This window comes from Pinus tabuliformis, chromosome 2_2 (assembly GCF_031772625.1).
Source record: "Pinus tabuliformis cultivar Carrire ecotype Pingquan chromosome 2_2, CPIR1, whole genome shotgun sequence".
NCBI lineage: Eukaryota > Viridiplantae > Streptophyta > Pinopsida > Pinales > Pinaceae > Pinus > Pinus tabuliformis.
In genome coordinates, this window is record NC_142300.1 from 268,851,719 (window position 1) to 268,876,010 (window position 24,292).

A 24,292-nucleotide genomic window follows, 5' to 3' on the forward strand; every position below is an offset into this window, starting at 1 on the left:
CAACTGTACTGTTGCTGACACTGCTAATGTCAACACTGCATCAGTACTACAGCGCCCTCTCAAGTGATGCATCTATGCTGCTGCTAGCATTGCCACTGCCAACTGCTACTGCACTGCAAACTGTTGCTAACGGAAAAACATCCAAAATTACTAAACTAACTGTGTCCAGTATGATACCACGTGAATGTTGAAGCCTAATTGCTACTAGTCTCTGCACTGAGCCTCTGAATCTACTACGCTGCAGCTAACCTCTGCTTTGTGCCATCTGCATTGCTGCCAAATCTGCTTTGCGTTGTTTAGTCTTTGGCGCTTCTAGCCATTGTAATTGTCTCCCTAACACTCCTCAGCACCATCCGACACTAGTCCATCCTGCTACTCTTGATCTGGGCTCCCGTATCAAGGTATTGATCCAAGAGGTGGACTCCTCAAGGATCTTTCCCATTTGTAACTCTTTCGAACTACAACTCTAAATCAACCCACCTCCCTCTTGGAGGTATCTCGGCTGTCATGGCAAACTCCACCTCTTCGATCTTCGTAGGCGCTACCTTCGGATCGTGTTTCTCATCCTTGTCCATCTTCTTGAAAGGACACTAAGTAGTGTAATGACCCATATGACCACATCTGAAACACTTTATCTTTGAGAGGTCCTTCTTATGTCTTTGCTGCTCATGTTGTCCCTTCGATGCAAGGGCTACATTTCTCCTCCTCCTTGGGCTTCGACCCACTGTTGCTGCTTTCGTCAAGTTCACACTTGCCTAGATCTCTCCTTAGCTCTTCTTGCTTAAGAGCTACCCACATCTCATCCCAATTCGGCAAAATCGCCTGCCCAGGATACTCTGGACAAAGACTTGCCACTCATCTAAGACAGAATTTAGGGCCAATCTAACCAACTTTGAATCCTAAGTTGTATGCCCTGCAGCAGACAACTCATCACGAGTTTCCTTCAGCTTCGTCAGGAATGAATCCACACGCTCTCCCTTCGACATGTGAGCATATCTCAACTTCTGCTCCAAGTACATCTTCCGCTGCTCAGAAGATCCCTGATATAACGTGGCCAAGGCATCCCACATCTCCTTAGAAGTTCCTTTGCTAGCAATGTGACACACCACGTGATCCTTGACTCAATCAAGGATCATCCTCTTGGCCTTCGCCATTTCAGCTTTGTACTTCTTCAACGAATCTACTTCCGTAGGGACAGCCACCACGTTGTCGACATATGTCCTGAGGGCATGCTCATCTAGAAGCAATGACATTCTATCCTTCTAGATGACTTAGTTAGATGCTCCATCCAACTTGTCCTAATCCCTCAAGCCACTAGTTGCCATTTCTGCCAAAAAATGATCGAAAATCCCCTCTACTTCTCACTGCTACTGCTCAGCCAATGAGAAAACGGACTTCTCGGCGGGAAGTTTGTTGAGCAAAAGTTCCCTCAAGGTGCTTCTCTTCTCTCTTCTGATGTTTTTCAGCCCAGCAATTTGCCTGCTGAAAATCTGCGTCCCACCAGCTCTCTCATGCTAAGGCTTCAGCGTTGCTCCCTCTGCCCCAGCAAAAATTTGAATTGGAAGTCCTTCTCTTCATCGCATCACTCGGAGAGAGACTGCCTCGAAAATCTACCCTCCCGACTTAGAACTGCGTTAGCCCTCTAGGAGTTTCGAACTACTGCCTCTTGCACCTTTTTCGAACTCCTTCTGCTCAGCGCTAGATCTACCGGCTCTGCTCTTCTTGCTTCACCTGCAACTCCGATACCATGTGAAAATTCCTCAACAAGAACCCCTACTACAAAAACTGAGGATATTACTCATATTTGTTAAATTCCTTTAAACAAATTATTTGCAGTTTCCTACAGCAAATATCGTAATACCTACACTGCAACCTTCACTTAATTAAATATTATGCGGAAACAAGAGACTGAGCAAGAAAGAAAATACAACACAATATACACCGTTATTTTTGGACAAATGTCCCCGGAAAAACCCAATGTGGAAAAACCGGTGAAGCCATTCTGAGGGTTTGTTATTATTAAGCAGTAGCAAATTCTTAATACATCTTTGAATACCTCTCGGGTTATTCAGTTACAGAGAGAGAAATATTGGCAGAAAGATTTGTGAGATTACCTCACACAATCACGGAGAAAATCCCAGTTGATTTGAATACTGAATGAAGTGCCTTTGACAGGCCCTACGCTGCTTTGCGGAGTCCTCACGCAGTCTCTGCATCAACCTCTCAAGGCTCTGCATCACTCAGTCTGCTGATCAATTTGTTGGCCGAAGTCTCTTCTCTCAGTCTCCCGGTCTCACACCCCGGCTCCCAGCTTTCGAAACTAACTCTCCTCAGCAAAATCTCAGACTCGCTCTCACCCTCTGCATTGCCTCTGCATGGCCCTTCGTGGCCCTGCGTTAGCCTCTGCGTCTAGGCAATTGGATCACTCTCTGCCTCTCCATGCTGATGATTCTCCGGCTGAAAAAATCTCTCTCTCCGAATGCTATCCCTACCCCTCAACTGCAAGAAATCTACTTGATCGACATTTCCTCCTAAGAACTTCTCACTTCCGAAATTCGATCTCTTGATCTCTCGGTGTGTTTTCCAAATGACCCTCATGCCCCTTCTTATATCTTTTTGTTGGACAACCAACGGCCTAGATTAACTCCTAATCAAAGGCTCAAATCATTTTGGCTTGATCTCCATCTTCTTCTATAAGTTACACCCACAATTAGGTTAATACCCATTAATATTTTTAATTTCCTAAGTTTGGAATTAGGTTCCCATTAAAAAATATTAATTATTTTAATAAAATTGTTTCTGGGTGGAATTTCCCAAAACGCTTTCTGAGTTCTTTGGAATACATGTACCCAAGCCTCTCTACAAAATTTGAGGAGCACATCCGATGCTACCTCAAATCAACATATGGATGGGCTGACAATGCAGTAGATCCTCTCAGTGTGCCTCTGAAGCGAATTGTGTTGAAATCCTAACGTGTGGTTTCTATGCTGCCCCTCATCAATGGCTAGCCAAAATGATGGCTGCACATCCTCGTCCATGATGGACTCAACATGAGCCTCCAATTGCTCCTTCATAGACAACCCAACACGCAAGACATGCTCACCAATCAGTTGCAGGTGATTGTCGTCCGACAACTCTGTCATGGACCTGGAGGCCTCTGTACCTATCAGCTCCTCAACAACGATGGAGTTATCTTCTGGCACCTCATCAACCTGTGATGCGTTGCTATCACCTAAGAACTCAGTCACAGCCTCGAATACCCCATCAAGGGATACCTCAACAATGGATGACCCCTCATCAATGGGCGTATGCTCAACTGTCTCCTTGCCAACCATGGCCCCTTCAACTACTCTTTCATCTTCTTCCTTAATACTCCTCATCATCCCTGCAAAATTCCTCTAAATCTCCATTGGTTTGTGCATGTCTCTTAGCTCACAAAATTCCCAAAAAGAAAGGGATGCATGAATGCCATGACCCAATGATTGGTATGCCCTCCAAATTTCTCCCAATAACTCCACATCAGTTGCAATCATGTCTAGATTCCCAACTGTGGAATGAATCAACTTCTCCCCGACATCAATCATCATTTGTTGTATCCTAATCACTTCATTCAAGGTTACTGCCATGTTGTTTGATTCTAATGTTTCCCATAGGTTGAGCCAAGATTATGATTCTGATACCACTATAATATCCCTAAGGAAAATTAACAGTAAAAATGCAAAGTAAACATAGACAAAGCACACCATAAAATTAGAGCCCACAATCAAACCATGAATTTGCTCCCAAAACAACGTTGTGTACTCATTTTATTAATGGAAAGAGGGGAACAATCAAGGTGTTGGAATGCGTGCACCTGGGCTTGCTCATCATAAGCTAGCAAAAGCCCAAAATGATACCTGAATCACCCTCCTCCAAGCTGTTGTAAATCGGCCCAAGTTTTGCGCTATAAATGCCCAGAAATGGTGTTGCTGCCTGAAGTAACCTGCTGCTAGTTCCCTTTCTGCTACTCATAAAATTCCAGGAAATTAATCTTGGCCTCTACTCAAGAAACCTAGAATCACCCATGAAGGAATTGGCCAATGCTTGACTTCAGAAATTCGGCCCTATTTCCCCTAGCTCCTCTAGCTGCTAGGTGAATTTGGACCCCTGTTTGACCCCTCAAAATTGCCCAGAAAATTCTACCAAATTATTTTTGAGGTCCTTGTCAAAAACCAAGAAAAACCCAGAAAGGGTTTTTCCTAGTTTTGACGCTCCAAATTTGATCCCCAAATGCTTGGCCCTCCTGCACAAGCAGAAGATGTAACCTATAGCAAATGTTGCATTTGCTTCTCTGCCAAAGTGCTCGAAAAGTCCCCACAACACTTCCTCAGACTCCACCTCAAGTTTCAACCCCTAACTCGCTTCACTCCTCAACCTCCTAATGTGCCTCCTCCAAAAACAACGTAGTCCTTGTGCTGCTTCAGCTTTCCCTGTGCTGCAACTCCGCCTCCCAGCTACTACTTTCCTACTGCTGTAACTCAACCTTCCTACTACTACTTTCCCTGTTGTTGTAACTCGACCTCCTTGCTGCTACTATCTCTGTTGTTGTAACTCAGCCTCCCTGTTCTACTCTCTCTGTTGTTGTAACTCGACCTCCTTGCTGCTACTCTTTCTACTGCTGTAACTCGACCTCCCTGCTGCTGGTACGATTTGGGACTAAGTCGAACACCCTCCTTTAGCTGGCACTCAAACTCCATCGAAGCAAGGGTTGAGATCTTTGCTTGGAGACACTAATGTGCTAAACAACACTCGCAGAGTTGGCTTTTGCTCAAGCTTGCTATGTCAAAGACACAATTTCTGAATAGATGAATGAATGAAAAAAATGAGTGCCTCTTGCTTTATTTATCAAAGAGCCTCCAAGATGCCCATGTGGGCCCACCTCGACTTTACTCCACCAACTGCGCTCCAATGAGAGCATAATCCACATGTGGGTTGTAATTCTCCATGGGGTGGCCCCCATGCTCCACTAAAACCGTAATATTTCCCTTCCTTCCTAATGTTTGGGCCCCCACTTAATCCCAAAATTCATGTGGGACCTCTAAACCCACATCTCCTAAGAGCAAACATGAAATAAGACAAAATTGGGCAAGATTGATATTTCACTTAGCAATATTGCTAAGCGGGAATATCACATATTCATAATCCATACATGGTTCTTGGACATTCTCATACTGAAGAATTCTCATAAGAAGAGTCAGATTGGTAAGCCATCTCATAAGCTATTTTATCATCTTATATCTGTGCATCTCACTATATCAACCAACATTGTCATATAGCAAGGCCTTGACTAACAGCTTTATCTTTCCAAAAGATTAGAGCACAATGCTAGGGAGACCAATGATTGATAGACACTTTCATCATTTTCTGTAAAGGCACATACCCCATCCAAATGTTTACAAGTTATATCCTTTTAGGACCATTCCTATCATGGAATAACACATGCTCAAGGAATTTCCTCTTCGACTACTCTTGCCTATTGGATGCCCTACCACATCCTCAAAGCGTATTAGAATCAATCTTAGTCTTCAGATGCTTACCCAATCCTCCATTCTTTCTTCATAACATGAAAACAATAATGATGTGTCTATCTCTCCCTCTCAACTAGGGAGGATCTGCTCATTCCTATTAAAGGAATATTCCCAAGCTCCCTTTTAATAAGGCACTTGCCCAAGCTCCCTCTCAACTAGGGACTTGTTTCCAACAACAACTATTTGCGCTTTGGTGGAGATCATGGTACTATCAGTTAGTTGTAGGGCTCCTCTTTCTGCATAATGTCATGAATTTCATCTTCTTCATCATAAATCCTCCTTCATCATCACTTTATCATAGGGCAATGACCATCTTCACCATTAACTTACCTTCAACGAACCATAGTGTTGAACTAATAGTCATGTCATCCTTCTCTTCGTCAGAAAGTGATCTTCTAGTCCACATTTAAATTTTTGTCATACAACTACCTCTTCCAAGACATGTTTCTTTTAGTGTCTTCCATCCAATTACATGATGTTAAAATTGGCATCTAGGGCCAAACTCCATGTGGGTCATCTTATTTATGGCAGCTGATATTTTTCTTGGATTCCTCTCGTCCAGAGGTGTAGGATTGATCTAACGATCCTCTGATTCCGACAAGTATTTATGGAGATATGAATTTATTTGTATTTACTTGACAAATTGTCAAGGTCAGCGACCAGCTAAATGTGTGGCACACATGCTCAACGTTTCATATAAATACAAGTGAGGTTGAGGCATTATTCACTCATCTTATCTCTCACATTCTTCTCTCCTTAGTTGATTGGGTTTCCACACAAGGAGCAGCACACACATGGGAAAGAAGAGGAGGAAATTGGAGGATGCAGAAGGACGCAGGAAAGAGGACACAGATTTGTTTGACTGCGTTGACCGAGTTTGATTGGGGCTGCAGCAAGACGTTTTGACTAGCGTTGACCTTTCTTGAGTGTGGTTTTGGTGCGGCTGTCTCTCCTAGGCAGGCTGCAGATTTTGGCACACAAACCAAGGCATTTTGAACTTTGGTTTGACTACCATTGATTACCCTAGTTTGTGGCAGCAGGTTGACTTCAGATTGACTGCGTTTGACTAGGTTTTTCGAATTGTTTATGGGTTGTCTCTTCTTGCGGTTGGAGGCCTAGTTGACTGGGATATTGACCAAGTGTATTGGAGGTCACTTCTATCTTGTTTGTCCAACTTTGACTTTGCTGGTTAGGGTTTGCTGCTGTTGTCCTAAAATTACAGATTTATGTATTTGTACTATTTCTCTCTATGGAAGATTATAGAAGAATAGATCAAAGGGTTTCCCCACATTGGGGTTTGTCCCTGGCTAACCGCCACATCTGGTGTCTCGTCTTGGCTTGTTTTCTGTCGATTTATTAATGTTCTATCTACATTTTACTGTATGTTAATGTGATTGCTAAACAGTGGCTAATAAGTAGAAATTGAAGTAAATTGCTCTAAGCATAGAACATACCATAAATTAACATGGTATCAGAGCTCAGGTGAAAACAAAGCCCAAGCAAGAGCAAGAGCAAGAGTAATCATTGAAGGCTATTGAAGCAATCTTAAAGACTTCATGGGGTCCTCATCACACTTCCCCGCTAAAGACAAGCTCCGTGAGAAGTCTGACTATCACGGATGGAAGATGTCTCTCAATCTGACATTGGAAGAGCAGGAAGTGTTGGACCATGTGAGAGGCAGAATCATTGAGCCTCCATCAAATGCATCTGTTGCTGCTAGGAACAAGTGGACCAGGGGTGAAGTCAAAGCAAAGAAGATCATTCGAGACTCTATCGACAAGTGCCTGGTGGCCTACATTTCCGAGCTGACCACCTCCAAGGAAATCTACGATAGACTGGTAAGCTTATTTAAAGTTAGTGATGCAAATCAAGTTTTGTTCCTTAAAAATAAGCTGAAGGAAATTAAGAAGGGCAAAGATGAGAGTATGCAAGCCTACTTCTTAAGGATCACCGAGATCAAGAATGATCTCCTATCGACTGGGGAAGTCATTCCTGACAGGTAACTAACCATCACAACTCTTGGAGGGCTCCCATCCGAATGGTATGTATTCAAAACCACTCTTCTCAACAATAATGTAATTCCAAGATTTGAGGAATTGATGGCGAGCTGCATTCAAGAAGAGACAAGGATGGAAGAGGAGGAAATGCATGCATTTAGAGGCAATCCCATTGCTTTCTCCTCCCATGCTAAAAGGAGAAATAATTCTGGGGCAAAATCTAAGGGAAAGGTCAGACCAAAAGGTGGAAAGGAAAGGAAGATGTTTCATTTACAACAAAATTCTCCACTATGCGAGGGAGTGTCCTGATAGAAAGGACACATCTCATGACGATGATCAAAATCACTCCAAGGGCAATTCCAACAACAATCAAAGGAAGGGCAGGTTCAATGGAAAAGGAAAGAGGAATGTCGAAAATCAAGGAAGTGGTCAACCCTCCAAGAAGGCAAGAAACTCCAGGTATGAATCTAACATTGTGAACAATAAGCAAGATGAATATTATCTGATATTGTCCCTCTCTACTACTCCTCCGAACTCGTTGGGCAATTGACTTATTGATAGTGGTGTCTCAAGGAACTTCACTGGTTACAAAGAAGCTCACTCTAATCTAATAGAGAAGGAGACCAACCTGGAAATTATTCTTGGAGACAACTCCAAATATCCCGTGAAAGGCGTAGGGAATGTTTCTCTTCAATTGAATCAGGGTAACACAATTCACTTGAAAAAAGTCCTATATGTACCTGATCTCAAGAAGAACCTAGTGTCCATTTCGGCAATGGAAGACAAAGGATACAAGGTGGCCTTCATCGATGGCAAGGTACGTGTATGGAAAAAGAATTTTAAAGATGCTTTCACTCTTGGGTTTCGAGTTGACTCTTCATATCAAGTCGGTGGGAGTTCGTTGGGTGTCATGTCTTGTCACACATTTTTTCAATCCGAACTATGGTACCGGAGGTTTGCTCACCTTCATTATAAACCTCTACCCGATGTGAGACAAATAGTGATAGGGATGCCTGAGTTTAAAGTAGAACAAGAAGGTGTATGTCCGGGATGTGCCGAAGGAAAGCTCAAAAGGGGACCATTCCCCTCAAGCCATAGCAAGACCTCCGATATATTGCAGTTGGTTCAATCCGACATATCTGGTATGATGCCTATGAACTCCTTGGGAGGATATTTATATTACCTCACTTTTACAGATGATTATTCTCGCAAGACTTGGATATACTTCTTGAAAAGGATGGATGAAGTGTTCTCCTGGTTTCGTCACTTCAAAGCCTTGATCGAGAATCAAACTGACAAGAAGATCAAGATCTTAAGGACTGATAATGGGACCGAGTATGAATCTAATGAGTTCCATGACTTTTATAAGGAAGCTAGCATTAAGAGGGAGACCACAAAACCATACACCCTTGAGCAAAATGGTGTGGCAGAAACAAAGAATCGTACGATTATGGAAGTTGTTCTTTCCATGCTCCATGATCAAAGGCTTCTGAATTTTCTATGGGCCCAAGCTGCAAATACCGCCGTATATGTTCAAAACGATTCCCTCATCAAGCACTGGATTCCAAGACTCCCGAAGAGATATTCGCTGGTAAGAAACATGATGTATCTCATTTTAGAATTTTTGGAAGTCCTGTTTATTTTCATGTTTCGAAAGACAAAAGGAATAAATTGGGTGCATCTGGAAAGAAGGGAATCTTCATGGGCTATAGCAAAAATACTAAGGGCTATAAAATCTATGTGGCTGGCCAAAGGGAAGTTGAGATAGGCCATGATGTCACCTTTGATGAAGATACGTCTCTTAGCAAAGTTGACAATCTTCCTATACTAAGGAAATCTAGAGAAGCTGACACCAGCAAACCGAAGGAAAAGCAAGACGAAACAATGCCCAAAGTCGAAGAACCCATGGACCCTACTGATCCCCCTCCGCAAGAGCCTTCTTCTTCTAGGAAGAGGCCCTCATGGCTTAGGGGGACACTTGATGATGCTGAAGGACACATTGCACCCAAAGGGACTTTCCGGGAAAGCAAGAAGCCGACTAGGTATCATGGATACTTGACCATTATGAGCACGATCATTCAAAATGAGCCCTCATCATTCGTTGAAGCTGTGAAGCATCAAGTATGGAAGGATACTATGACTGAGGAATACGAGTCCATCATGAAGAATGATGTCTGCAATGTGGTCCCCAGACCCTAGGAAAAAACTATTGTCACTTCGAAATGGCTTTACAAGATAAAGCATGGAGCTGATGGAAGTGCTGAAAAGTATAAGGCTCGTTTTGTTGCTCGTGGCTTCTCTCAAAAGGAAGATATAGACTATGACGAGATATTTGCACTTGTTGCCCGATATACCACCATCCAGTCGGTCATAGCCCATGTTGCTTCACAAGGATGGAACCTGCATCAAATGGATGTCAAGACCGCTTTCTTGCATGGTTCGATCAAAGAGGAAGTCTATGTGGAACAACCCAAAGGATTTGAGATTCATGATCGAGAATCTCATGTACGCAGGTTAAAGAAAGCCCTCTATGGGCCGAAGCAAGCACCTCGAGCTTAGTATGAGAGAATCAATAGCTACTTGATGAAGCTGGGATTCACTAGGAGTGAAGCTGACCCTAACCTTTACTTTAAGGTTGAAGATGATAAACCTCTCATACTGGTGTTGTACGTGGATGACCTCTTTCTGACAGGTGCAGACCCTCTCATTCACAAACGTAAGAGGGAGTTAGCTTCCGAGTTTGAGATGAAGGACCTAGAACTGATGCACTATTTCCTAGGACTAGAAGTCTCGCAGAAGCCGGGGGAGATTTTCCTATCTCAAGGAAAATATGTGGTGAAGATATTGGAGAGATTCGATATGGTGGACTGCAAGCCTGTGACTACCCCGATGGAGCTTGACTTCAAGAAGTTAAGCGATAGTGTTGTCGGACCTGTTTTGCAAAATGCTACCGAGTATCGTCAACTCATCGGAGCACTGATGTTCTTGGTGAACTCCCGTCCGGATATATGTTTTGCAGTCAACACGTTGAGTCAACATATGGTTGAGCCTCACCACTCACATTGGATTGGTGCCAAGAAGCTATTAAGATACCTTCGTGGCACAATCACTCATGGGCTGATATACACTGTCGGAGATGTGAGACTACATGGATATACCGATGCTAATCGAGCAGGCAGTGTGGTGCACCGAAAGAGCACTTCCGGGTTTTGTTTCTCTTTGGGATCCGCCTCGATATCCAGGATGAGCAGGAAGCAAAAGTCGATGGCTTTGAGCACCGCTGAGGCAGAGTGCAATGCTGCGAGTATGGCCTCTTGTGAGGTTGTTTGGTTGTGGAAGCTCTTCAATGAGTTGTTTGGAATTACATTGGATACTATCGTGATCCTGTGAGACAACCAGAGCGGGAATCGTTTATCATAGAATCTCGTATTTCATGATCGCTCCAAGCATATCGATATTAGGTACCACTTTATCTGAGATATGGTACAGCTGGGAGCAACAAGGCTCCAACATATCGGTACAAATGAGCAAGTCGCCAACATTCTGATGAAGCCCTTGGGAAAGTTCAAATTCTTGACTTTCCGAGAACGACTTGGAGTCGTTGAGAGACCCTCTTATGAGGGTCCTGCATGATGGATGCACTGAGCTCTGGGACTCCAGGGGGCGTGGGGTACTTCTTGGAGCGACATGCAACCACAAGGCGACTCACCCTCCCCTAATGGTGCGCTATGTACAAGGTAAAAGGTTTAGCCTTCCCCTGTGATACCTCGTGGCGACTTAGGGACAGGATGAATGGTTCTCCTGTTGAGGCATCCTACCCATGCAGTCTGGGACTCATGGGAAGTACCTCTCATCTGATCAATGAGTAGGGAAATGGGGTTAGGAACCATAGTAGTACTATCGATGGATGCATCGTTGTATCTACCGTACTCCCTATGCTAGGATGACCTCCATTGATCCGGGATCAATGAAACTGATCTAGGGTCAGTAAGAGTGGTATGACACACTCTCTAGGACTGACTTCAGGTCAGTGGAGGGTGGTATTATACATCCTCGATCATTTCTTCTTCTTCATAGTTCAGCAGAGCAGAGCATAGCAAAGCCAAGCAGTGCACGGCAGTTTATTTGATGGCAAAGATAGTATCGACGGTCAGATGGATTAGCAGATGGAGTTCTCCCTAGTTGAGAGGGACTGTTAAAATTGGCAACTAGGGCCAAACTCCACGTGGGTCATCTTATTTATAGCAGCTAATATTTTTCTTGGATTCCTCCCATCGAGAGGTGTAGGATTGATCTAACGATCATCTGTTTCCAACAAGTATTTATGGAGATATGAATTTATATGTATTTACTTGACAAATGATCAAGGTCGACCAGCAGCTAAATGTGTGGCACACATGTTCAACGTTTCATATAAATACAAGTGAGGTTGAGGCATTATTCACTCATCTCATCTCTCACATTCTCCTCTCCTTAGTTGATTGGGTTTACACACAAGGAGAAGCACACACGTGGGAAAGAAGAGGATGAAGTTGGAGGACGCAGATCTATTTGACTGCGTTGACTAAGTTTGACTGGGGTTGCAGCAAGATGTTTTGACCAGTGTTGACCAAGAGTTGACCTTTCTCGAGTATGGTTTTGGTGTGGCTGTTTCTCCTAGGCAGGCCACAGATTTTGGCACACAAACCAAGGCATTCTAACCTCTAGTTTGACCAGTGTTGACTGCCCTAGTTTGTGACAGCAGGTTGACTTCAGATTGACTGCGTTTGAATGGGTTTTTCGGACTGTTTATGGGTTGCCACTTCTTGTTGTTGGAGGCCTAGTGGACTGGGATATTGACCAAGTATATTGGAGGTCACTTCTATCTCATTTGACCATATTTGACTTTGCTGCTTAGGGTTTGCTACTACTACCCTAAAATTACATATTTGTGTATTTGTACTATTTCTCTCTCTGCTGGACTATTGAAGATTATAGAAGAATTGATCAAAGGGTTTTCCCACATTGGGGTTTGTCCCTTGCTAGTCGCCACATCTGGTGTCTCTTGTCTTGTCTTGGTTTCTGTCGATCTATTAATGTTCTATCTGCATTTTACTGTATGTTAATGTGATTGCTAAATAGTGGCTAATAGGAAGAAATTGAAGCAAACTACTCTAAGCATAGAACATACCATAAATTAACACATGAGTATTAGGTGTAGGTGACTTCTACAACCTTCTTTCGGTAGCCTTGTAACAACCCAACAAGAGGTTTTCAAAAATCAAAATGAACATCAAATCAAAGTTACCTTTTTATGATGACCTTTCGTCATGCCATCAACTTCTTGCAATGTCAACATCTTGCACATGTATGAATCCATCTCCAAGACATTCATTACTAAGGTTTTCTTTTTCCAACATAACTATCAAGGTCTTCATACCTTCTTCATGGAGATGTCATTGCTAATCCTTTTAGTTATCAAATGTTGATCACTTGTCTTACCTTACGTGACTATAGATAAATATTTCACGAACTCTTCTTTCACCTTCTCTTCACATATTGCTTCCACAAGATCGTCTATACATAGTTCCTTCATCAAAGGAACCATGAATGACAACTGTGAAAATTCCTAATCCTCAAAGAACCCCTACTGCAACAAATCTAAATCTACTTCACCTACTTGATTTTAACTACATTCATCAAGTTATTCTTCTGAATACTGATGCAAATTAGTTCTGCAGCCTACACTACTTTAAATTTGATTTACATGAAACAAGGAAACTGAGCAAAGAACAAGATACATAGGACACAATTATTTTTGGAGAAAATAGTCCCTGGAAAAACCCAATGCAGGAAAACTGGTACAGCAACTCTGAGGGTTTATTATTATATAGGAGAAAATTTTGAATACAAATCTAGGATGCTTCAACTAGCAATCCTTTATAGAGAAAGTACTGGACAAAAGACTAGTGAAATAATCTCACCTTGTCACTGGAGAATCAATGACTGATCCTCAGCTCTAGGAGGCTCTATGTCACCTTCTGATGGTCTATGCATCAAATTGCGTCACCCTGGGCAGCTTCTGCGTCACCCCTCCTGGGTATTACGTTGCCTCTCTGCTCTAGATCTTCTGTTGGCTGAGAATTCAACTTTCTTGCCTCTAGTCCCACACACTGGCTTCCAACACCTGAACTTTGAATTCCCTCTGCAAAAATTCAACTTGCCCTCACTCACTGCGCCACCTCTGCGTCAGCACTACATAGGGCAGCGTCAGCCCTCCTCTGGATGTCTTTTGTCCTTTCTCTACCTTGTATTCTCCGAAAAGTCCTTCTCCTCGAATCCCACTACCGCTCTGCTGCAAGATCTCCCAAATCGATTTTCCTCCTGAGAACTTCTCACCTCAGAAAATCGATTTCCTCAATCTCTCTGTGTGTTTCTAACTGAACCCCAAGCCTCCTTATACTTTTCCTGTTGAGACTTCAACGGCCGAGATTAAGTCTCTAATCAACAGCTAAGATTAAAACTTGACTTGATCTGCCTTCTATATCGTTCTCACCCATATTTTCATTAATACCTATTAATATTTTAATTTGCCTAAGTTTAGACATATGAACCCCATTAAAAATATTAGTTATTTTAATAAAATACAATCTGGGTGGAATTTCACCAAACGATTTCTAGGTTCTTTAAAACTCATGTGCCTTAGCCTCTCCACCAATTTTCAAGGTTAGAGCACTTTTGATGCTACCAAAAACTAACACTCCCTCTTAGCAAGGAAAGTGCTCTAGCAACAATCTCCAACTGCATGTTGCTCTGTCTCTGAAGCATCTCCTTTCCGCACTGTTGTTGCCACCAACACTGTGTTGTTTTTGCTACTGTATTGCTGCCCATTACACTGCCACTACTACTGCTGCATCTGTACTTCAACTCCCTCTCAAATGTTACGTCTGTTATGCTACTAGCACTGCCACTACTGACACTGCAATCGTACCGCAATCCAGTTGCTAAGAGAAGCAACTAAAAAAACATCCAAAATTAGCTGAACTTAACTGTGTTCGGCATAATACCATGAATGTTGGAATCTGATTGCTCTAGTCTCTGACCCTATGAATCTTTTACGCTGCTGCTAACTTCTGCAATCTACCATCTACACCACTGCCAACCTTGCTCTACGTTGATCAGTCTCTGGTCTCCGGCTACTGCATCTGTCCTCCAAACAATCCACTGCATCATCTGACACTAAATCCATCTTGCTACTGCTAAATCTTGGGCTCCCATAGCAAGGAATTGATCCAAGAGGTGGACTCCTCAAGGATCCTGCCCACATGTAGTCCTCCTGACTATACCTCAATGTCGCCCCATCTCCCTCCTGGAGATGTGTGGGCACTCATGGCAAACTCATCTTCGTCAATCTTTGCTGGAGCAACCTTAGGATCATGTTTCTCATCCTTATCCTTTTTCTTCAAAGGACACTAGGATGGATAGTGGCCCATCTCGTCACAACTGATAATGGCCCTTCTTCTGCTTCTGCTTCTGTTGTCCCTTTGATGCTAGAGTTGCATTCTCCTCCTCTTCCTTGGTCTTCGTGCCACTCCCACTGTTGCCATTGAGGTTGACCTTTACAAGGTCCCTCCTTAATTCTTCCTATTGAAGGGTTGCCCACATCTCCTCCCAGGAAGGTAGTCTTTCCCTTCCCAATATGCTTTGGACGAAGACTTGCCATTCATCTGAGACTCCATTCAGGGCTATCCTCGCCATCGCAGTTGACTGAGGAGTGGACGCCATTGCAGCACACTGGTCTCTGGTATCCTGAAGACATTAAAGATAGGAGTTAACCCCTTCTCCCTTCTGCATCAATGTCCACTGCAACTTTTGTTCTAGGTACATCTTCCGATGTTTGGAAGAGCCTTCATACAGAGAAGACAAAGCTTCCCACATCTCTCAGGCTATATCCTTTCCCTGCAAGTGTGAGACCACACAATCTCAAAATCCATCGAGAATGAGCTTCTTCGCCTTCCCTTTCTCGGCCTTGTACTTTTTCTTCTGATCGTTGTCAACAAGAACAACTACAACATTTTTGACATAGGCTTCAAGATCATATTCTTCTAGAACAACTAACATTCTAGTCTTTCATATGACATAGTTGGAAGCACCTTCCAACCTATCTTGATCTCTGAGCCCATGTGATGCCATCTCACCAAACTGTCGAACTGACTCCTCTAGTCACCGCTCAGCATTGCTCCCCGGTAAGTGAGAAATTCGAACTTTTTGGCAAAAAAATTCTCTGAGGAGAAAATTCCCCTTCTAGGTGTCTTCACTCTCTTTTCGACAGATTTTTGCCCCGACAAAAAATACGCCCTTCAAGCACTGCGTTGAGGCGTGATTCTGAAATCATACCTCTCTTTCGACTCTCTTAGAGAGAGATTTCCTTGGAATCTCTGCTTCCCATTAAGGATTGCACAATCCCTTCAAGAGGATTCGAATTGCTGCCAAGTGCAGCTTTCGGACTCACTGCTCAGTTTGGATCTGCTCTTCCTGTTTCAAAATCAATGCTTCGATACCATGTGAAAATTCCTAATCCTCAAGGAACCCTACTGTAGCAAATTTGAATCTACACCACCTACTTGATTTTAATTACATTCATCAAGTTATTCTTCTGAATACTGAACCAAATTATTTCTGTAGCCTACACTACTTTAAATTTGATTTACATGAAACAAGGAAACTGAGCAAAGAACAAGATACATAGGACACAGTTATTTTTGGACAAAATAGTCCCCGGAAAAACCCAATGCAGGAAAACCGGTGCAGCAACTCTGAGGGTTTATTATTATGCAAGAGAAAATTTTGAATACAAATCTAGGATGCTTCAACTAGCAATCCTTTACAAAGAAAACACTGGACAAAAGACTGGTGAAATAATTTGACCTTGTCACTGGAAAATCAATGACTGATCCTCAGCTCTGGTAGGCTCTACATCACCTTCTGATGGTCTCTACATCAAACTGCGTCACCCCTCTTGGGTATTATGCTGCCTCTCTACTCTGGATCTTCTATTGGCTAAGAATTCGACTTTCTTGCCTCGAGTCTCACATCCTGGCTTCCAACACCTAAACTTTGAATTCCCTCTGCAAAAACTCGACTTTCCCTCACTGATTGCGCTGCCTCTTCGTCACAACTGCGTAGGTCAGCGTCAACCCTCCTCTGGATGTCTTTTGTCTTTTCTTTGCCTTGTATTCTCCGGAAACTCCTTCTCCCGGAATCTCATTGCCCCTATACTGCAAGATCTCCACAATCAATTTTCCTCCTGAGAACTTCTCACCTCCTAAAATCGATTTCCTCAATCTCTCTATGTGTTTCTAACTGAACCCCAAGCCTCCTTCTTATACTTTTCATGTTGAGACTTCAACGGTTGAGATTAAGTCTCTAATCAACGGCTAAGGTTAAAACTTGACTTGATCCGCCTTCTAGATCGTTCTCACCCATATTTTGATTAATACCCATTAATATTTTAATTTTCCTAAGTTTAGACTTAGGAACCCCACTAAAAATATTAATTATTTTAATAAAATACAATCCAAGTGGAATTTCACCAAACGGTTTATGGGTTCTTTAGAGCTCATTTGCCTTAGCCTCTCCACCAATTTTCAACGTTAGAGCACTTGCAATGCTACAAAAAACTAACATCAACCACCTCACATTCTCCATGAGGTCATATTACGTAAATATGTAGAAGAGTTCAAGGCATATTGTCCACATACCTTCATGCATCTTTCTAAAGGAAGAGTTTCTTCTTTTATCATGCTCATGAGATAGAGCATTCTACTCATTCTATCTGCAACCATATGATGACATGAATTTATCTATTAATCAAATATATACATACCTCTTCCTTCAAGTGGTCATCTAGACTTCCTTCGGGCAGCTTCCTTTCCTTGCTTGAAGATGAAAGTACTTTAACTAGTTGCACAACTTTGTCCTCATACCTTCATCGTTTTAACCTGTAGATCCCACATAAGGTGGAATGTAGACCATCTATGAGACGCTTCTTCTTATGTAGAGGTGAATCTTCTAACAAAGATTCTAGTGGAGGATCTTGATGATCCTCATTCTACAAATGCTCCTTTCTAATGATCATGATGTATGATGATCTCCTTATCTTCTATCTTGCTAGATGACTTTCACCAACCATATAGATTGCTTCTTCAATTGTCCTTATATGCTTCCAATGAAGATGCCATGAGCTACTTCCTTTCTATTAAGATGACTGCTACAACCATGTAGACTTTCTAATTCAACTACCCATCTATGCTTCTATGATGATGTCATCTCTATCTTTCTATAATGCATCCTATCATACTTTTGATGCTTTCTATTTTCTTTTATAACTGGAAAGAACTAAGTGAAGGAGATTATCTCAGTCATAGTAGAGATCTCTCACTTCCTCTGATTTCTTCTTTTCAGATTCTTCCACCTCTTCGGTAACATGGGCTTCACTTCTTTCCTTTCTCTTCTTGTTGTCCTTCTTGAGTTAAGACAACTCCTTTAAAGTGCCCATATGCATTACACTCATAATATTGTATCTTTGACATATCGATCTTCTTCTTTTTCTTAGGATCAAACATTCCAAACTTTCCTTTTCTCCTAGTCATGGCATCATATGCTTTAACTTTTTCATTTGATCCAACATCGCTTTTTGCCTTCAGCCTAGTTTCTTCAATCTTACAAAATGACCAAAGTTCACTGAATGGAGTGGCTTCCTTCTTTCCATAAATAGTTGATACAAAGTTGCCACATTCATCAAGTAGTGCATTGAGCACAACAATGGTCATTTCTTTATCAAACATTATTTCTCCTAGTTCTTGTAGTTGATCTCTTATTTGAGATACTCAGAGATTTGCAGGAACACTGGCCCTTGGGCTCCAAGTTCACACACTATGGGTAAGAGCCGACTATGTTTGGGCTCTAAGATTTCTGTATGGTATTTTAATTTTGCAGGAGGGTATTGGCCAATATTCAAAATTTTCGAAAAATATATTCATCCATTGCTATTACTCAAAAAATATTTCTCCAATTTTTTTTATTTGCGAACATTGTATATTTGTAACAAAAAATTGTAAATTATTTCTAAGTCATTTGTTTTGCAGCACTTGGGGTTTCATTTTTTTCGGTTTTATATTTTTATATATCTTTGGGGTTTTAGAATTCTTTGATTTATTTGTGCAAGTGAGCTTCAGATTGATCAAGAAGATTTTTGTTGGGGTTTTCAGGCAGATCTAGGATTAGGAAGGCAAGATCTAGCCTCCAAGCTCAATGTCCAACCCTGAAGGAAGCCATCCAACAATTTGTAGCAAATTTGTGGAGAGATTTTTGCTTGCAAGGTTTCGAAATTTTTTAGGCCCTAAGGCCTAGCCATCCAACCTTTCTAGCCCTAGTCGTGAGCCCAAAGGGCTTCTTAGGCCCTCGACCTAGCCTTTAGCCTAGCTGCTAGCCCTTTTAGGGCTAGCCGTAGCCTTTAGAGGTTTTTTTAAGGCCTTGACTCCCCTCTAGTGGAGTCGTCCTGCCCTCAAAGGGCCTCAAACCTCCTCTTTGACCCCTGTCGTGCCTCTAGGAGGACTTCTTCCCTCTCGGCCTACCTTTGGGCCTTAGCCACAACCCTAAAAGGACCTTTCCCTTTGCCGTCAGCCCATTTAGGGCTTCCTTTTGCCTTGCATCAGCCCCACTGGGTTTGGCATCAGCCCCATTGGGTTTGGCATCAACCCTAGGGGGCCTCTCATCCCCTTTTTGTGCCCCTCATTGGCCTCTTTTCCCACTTCTCTGCCCTTGAATGCATCTTCTAGCCCTTCTTTGGCCATTTCCTAGCCCTAGTCTTGAGGTTTCATATTCCTAGCCCTCATTCAGTCATTATTCAGTTGTTGGATTTTTATTTCATCTCTAACAATTGGTTTTGCAACAATTTCAGAGCTAACATTGTGGTTGCAGGCAATCAAGCTCATTGGAAGCCAAATTAGTGGTCTAAAAGGCCATTGAGCCTAAGGGTTTGCTCTCTTTCCTCAAATCCATCTCACTGTTTTGTAAATCAGATCTCAAAAATCACGATAACAGTGACATAAATCTGATCTAATCATCTTGAATGGACCCTAAAATACATCCACAGAAGTCAAGGACTTTTCTCATTTATCTGTAAAGGACAAATAATTCAACAAGACTTATTTTCTGAAGTTTTTCTATATGATATCTGAATTCTGATATGATTGATATAATACATGATATAAGTATGTAAAAGTCTGATCATAAGGACAGCAGTGATAAAAAATTACTCTAACAAGCCTTGGTATCAGCAAGAATTCATTTCTAACCTTTGGGGTTGCATTTTCACTATCTTCTGCCATTGGAAAAGTGTTTCAAATCATTTTTTGTGGTCTGATATATAATTTTAGAGATCTGATATGTTCACTACAGCCACGTTAATTTATTTACAACAGTGATAAAATCACATTTCCTTGGCCCAATAATCAATTTATAAGTGTTTTCTTACTGATGCAGTCCCTTGTTTCTCGGCTGCCCCATCTTGCATTCAATTGCATTTTCTGCATCATTGACATCTATTTGCACTCTTGCATTCACACACGAGTGCTCTAATCAAGTTGATAAAGTGTTTAATATTGCTGTAAATGACATTGTGATCTCATTGCTATTTAGATATGTTGCTCATCGGTGAATTGGATATCTAATCAAGTTTAATCATAAGTGTGATAAGATAATCTAATTGTGTATCTTCGCATATTGATTATTCATTGACTATAATCTTAAAGTTGCTAATTGTATCAAAGTAGTAGTGATCTTGTCTTTTAAGCAATTGTCTATTGTCTTACTTGTCACATTTTCTGGCACTGTTAAGCTTAAGCACTTTCTCTTGTGGTTGAGATTTTCTATTGTTCAAGTATTTCATTGTTCACATTTGAAGACCATTGTAACTAAGTAATCTCACCTTAAAAGCACTCATCCATCTCTTGCACTTGCGTAATAGGATTAGTCTATTGCACTAATTAATTTACTTCCAAACTTAAGCTTGGATGATAGAGAATAGGACCACCTTTCTCACCTAGCTTGAGAAGTCTAGAAACTCTTTAGTGGTTAACACAGTGACCTTGCAGTGGTCAGAGCCACAATCTTTATAGCGCCAGAGGCATCATGTTGTTAGAACCTAAGGGGAGGTATCGTTAACTAGGCCCTAGCCTGCTTCCCCTTAGCTTCTCTCTCACAACCTACTCTAGAGACTAGTTTCAAAACAATTAAGAGGAATGATACATTTAGAGTAGGCATCTAATTAAAATAAACCAAGATTTTGCATCTCACCTAGATTCTAGGACTTACATCTCATTTAGGGTAGTGAAGCATCCTTAAGCAACAACTGTTCATTTGGTAACTTGGCAATAATTTGTTTTAAGTAAGTAGTGGACTCCATTCAAGGCACTGGTCTTCAGAATAAATCTAATCAAATCACTTAACTTGTTAATTCAACCAAGTTGCTAGGCCATTCAATGGTGTCTCCCAAACTTGTTGGTTGCCAACAGGTTTCTCACCTTCACATTTCATAGGGACTCCCCCCCATAGCTTGATGTAGGGAGACAACTAGAACGGAGATCAGTGTGACAGCCCCCACCCTGAACGTTGTCGCATCTTGCCTATACAATTTGGGCAATAACAGGACCAAAAGAAAATCTAGTAATATTGGTTTGCTTCTAGAAAAATATTAGTCAATAAATTTTAGTTTTTAATTTAAAATCAGATTACATTAATGTCCACTTATACCATAAAATATTTATGGGTGTAAAGAATCATGAATAGTCTGAAAGACGAAGGGAATTCACCAAACAACATAAGAAGATAAGAAACAAGGAATTGAGAACAAAGAAATAGAATAAAACTGCAATGAGAACCCTGGGAAACCCTAGTGGCCCAATAAGCATAGCCAGTCTAACATCCAAGATCAAGAAGAAGCTGGTTTTGAGAGTAATTTGTCTGCTCAGATGCTGGTCCTGCAAGATGAGGAGAGTAATCTCGCAGCTCAAATGCCAATGATAGGGACCTTGCTTCTATAATACTCCAATAAAGGGGTCAAGCAGAATTTTAGTTGCTAATAGATATACAACAACCAACACTTGGATTTATACCATGTCAGAGTAATCTAGCAGCTCAAATGCCGATGATAGAGACCCTGCTTCTATAATACTTCAATGAAGGGGTCAAGCAGAATATTAGTTACTGATAGATATATAAGAGCAAACAGTTGGATTTATACTATGTTGTCACCTAATCATAGTATCAGATAATCTCCAGAGATGCGTTGTATTGTAATGGCCTCAACGTACCTTTGAGCTTTGCTTCTGACACTAATGAGAAGAACCCATCTTCTTCCATGTAATCCATGATATAATTGCTCAATTTCCATCAGGCGTAATGCATTCCCTTTTATGCTTTCATACTTTTTTCTTGCTAAAGGTGAATGCTTCTCAAAAAATGACCTCATAGGTCTCACAATCATCTCCTACATTAAGCAAACATTGCATCAACTCTAGGCAACAAGGAGGCCTTGAAAATTTTCTAAAACCAATTTTTCCGACTAAAGCTTCTAAGAAGTTTCAAAACTGTATGAAGATGATCAAATCGCAAATCAACTTATAAAATAAGCTAATTTTTGGCACTTCCATTAACATCATATTTAATGAAACATTAGAAAAATTCTTTTCTTATTATTTCCATTTCTCTTGCCCATCAAATGCAGAATTCACAAATTTCAATTGCTAGATTTACCTCCATGAGTTTGCATGAAGATTTCACAAGATGCTTCTTTTCCTCCATCTGTAATCACAAGAGGCCAGGTTGAAATTATAGAGCATCAATGGAAATCAACTAAGAAAACTTTTAATAACAACTTACCAGTAATTGCAAATGATGTTCTTGCAACCTTCCAGCCTCAATTCGTGCTTCAAGGAATCTAGCAACGTTTTGCATATGTCGACTTTTATGGTCAATGGCTTGAAATCTTTCTGAATTCAAGTAATTTGCATATTACTGAGGTTTGAAAAACATCGTAAATAGAAAATATAAACCCATAGACCAATACAACAAAAATATACAATTACAGGTCAATTCATTCTTTACATAAGTTATGGTCATAGAATTCATGCCTGAAAATTTCAGCTCTTGCTGTCGGTCACTGAGCCCAACAAGACCAAAGCTCTTGAAATCTGTTATAAATATCGAATTCAAGAATTCCTCCAAGGGAAATGGACCAGGTTTATAAGATGGAGATTTCACGAGGAGTACTTGATCATGCCCAGCAAGTTGGAAGTCTCCAATAACAACATTTGCTACATCGCTCCAAACTGGAAGATTTTAAATTACAGAAATGACTTAGCAACCAATAAATTGGGATTGACAATACTGAGATTATTTTTTTTCACTAACGCATCCACATCTAGTGCAACAACAGTCCAAAGTGCAGAGGACTATGACTTTCTCTTAAAACAAAACAAATTTGCTGGTTAAAAGATATTTTACGACTTGTAAACCTTGTAATTGCTGAAGTGTTTCACAGCAAAATGCAATCACATTTTGGTCAGCGCCAGAAAGTGTGGCAAGCAGAACTCCTTGACCTCCAGCAACAACAGCAAAAGCTCTGCATTACCATAAACTATGACACAGATATTTCCAATGGCAACTCCTCTGACTCCAGCAAAATACAGAAAATGAGAGATAAGGAAAACAGAAATAAATTGTACAATTTTCGGCATTTAGTAAGAAATTTCTAGAGCATATCCATCATGTTATATATCATTACAGCCCCAACAAGGACTATATTGTAAGAACATAATGACAACTAAGCATCTCTAAGGTACTAAAAGACAGCACGAAAGGACATTTATGTACAAAGTTGACTAAAGTACAAACTTATGATGCAAGAAATATTGTACAGGACTTACCTTAGTGCGCCATTGAGAGGCCTACCTGAGAGTATTGGGACATGCTAATACAGGAGCAACATCAAACATTTGCATGCTTCTTTTCCTCAATAATAGTATAATTCTCCTTTTCCTTTTCAAGTGTACTTCAAGAGAGAGGACTGATAGGGGATTCAATAGGGATTCATCCATGATATGCTAATTTGGTTGTGTTTCAAGTCCAAATTTATAGAGATGGTGTGCACCCTGTTTTATGATGCTTTTGCATTGGTGTCTGTTAATGTTGTCGTTTCTGACCAATCCACCTTTCATAGACCTATTAGGCAGGGGTGAGACCTTGCACCATACCTCTATGTTTAGTTATTGATACTCTTGGATTTGTTTTAGCGGCAGTCAGGATGCATGGTAGGATTTAGGTTATTCAGATCACAAGTGGTAAGGTAGTCCTCAACAACCTTGAACCCAAATATTTTATGCTCTTCATTGATTTGGAGCAAAATTCAGTCGACAATGCCATGAGGAGCTCTAGAGCGAGATGAACTCTCTCCAAACATCTGAGGCCAAGGGGAAAAACCTTATGATAAAAGTTTTGTTGCTCGAGTGGACTTAGTGGGTAGTGTTGACCACTAGAGTGGCACCTGAAGATTTTTTGAAGACCCATGCCCAATGGTGTGTCAGAAGCTTCAATGTACCATCAAAGTTCATCATATCATCAGAGTTTTTCAACTCTACATCTTCTTCTTATCTTTTTTTTTGTACTCAAATTCCACAAGCCCTGCGA

The 24,292-nt window shown here is 41.3% G+C and overlaps 1 protein-coding gene across 2 annotated transcripts in view; it reads right to left on the reverse strand.

The window, feature by feature from the left end:
* The window catches only part of LOC149192341 (uncharacterized), a 376,901-nt gene that overhangs the window by 134,846 nt on the left and 217,763 nt on the right, over positions 1–24,292 (reverse strand). For both annotated transcript variants that reach the window (XR_016254347.1, XM_089404553.1), the window contains 5 exons: positions 23,122–23,228; positions 22,738–22,935; positions 22,487–22,596; positions 22,361–22,408; positions 21,919–22,094 (listed from right to left, as the gene is read on the reverse strand). Coding sequence is in view for 1 of the 2 variants with exons in the window: in XM_089404553.1 (XP_089260679.1) it covers positions 21,919–22,094; positions 22,361–22,408; positions 22,487–22,596; positions 22,738–22,935; positions 23,122–23,228 (639 nt within the window). In the remaining variant the exon portion in view is untranslated. The remainder of the gene's footprint in view (positions 1–21,918; positions 22,095–22,360; positions 22,409–22,486; positions 22,597–22,737; positions 22,936–23,121; positions 23,229–24,292) is intronic.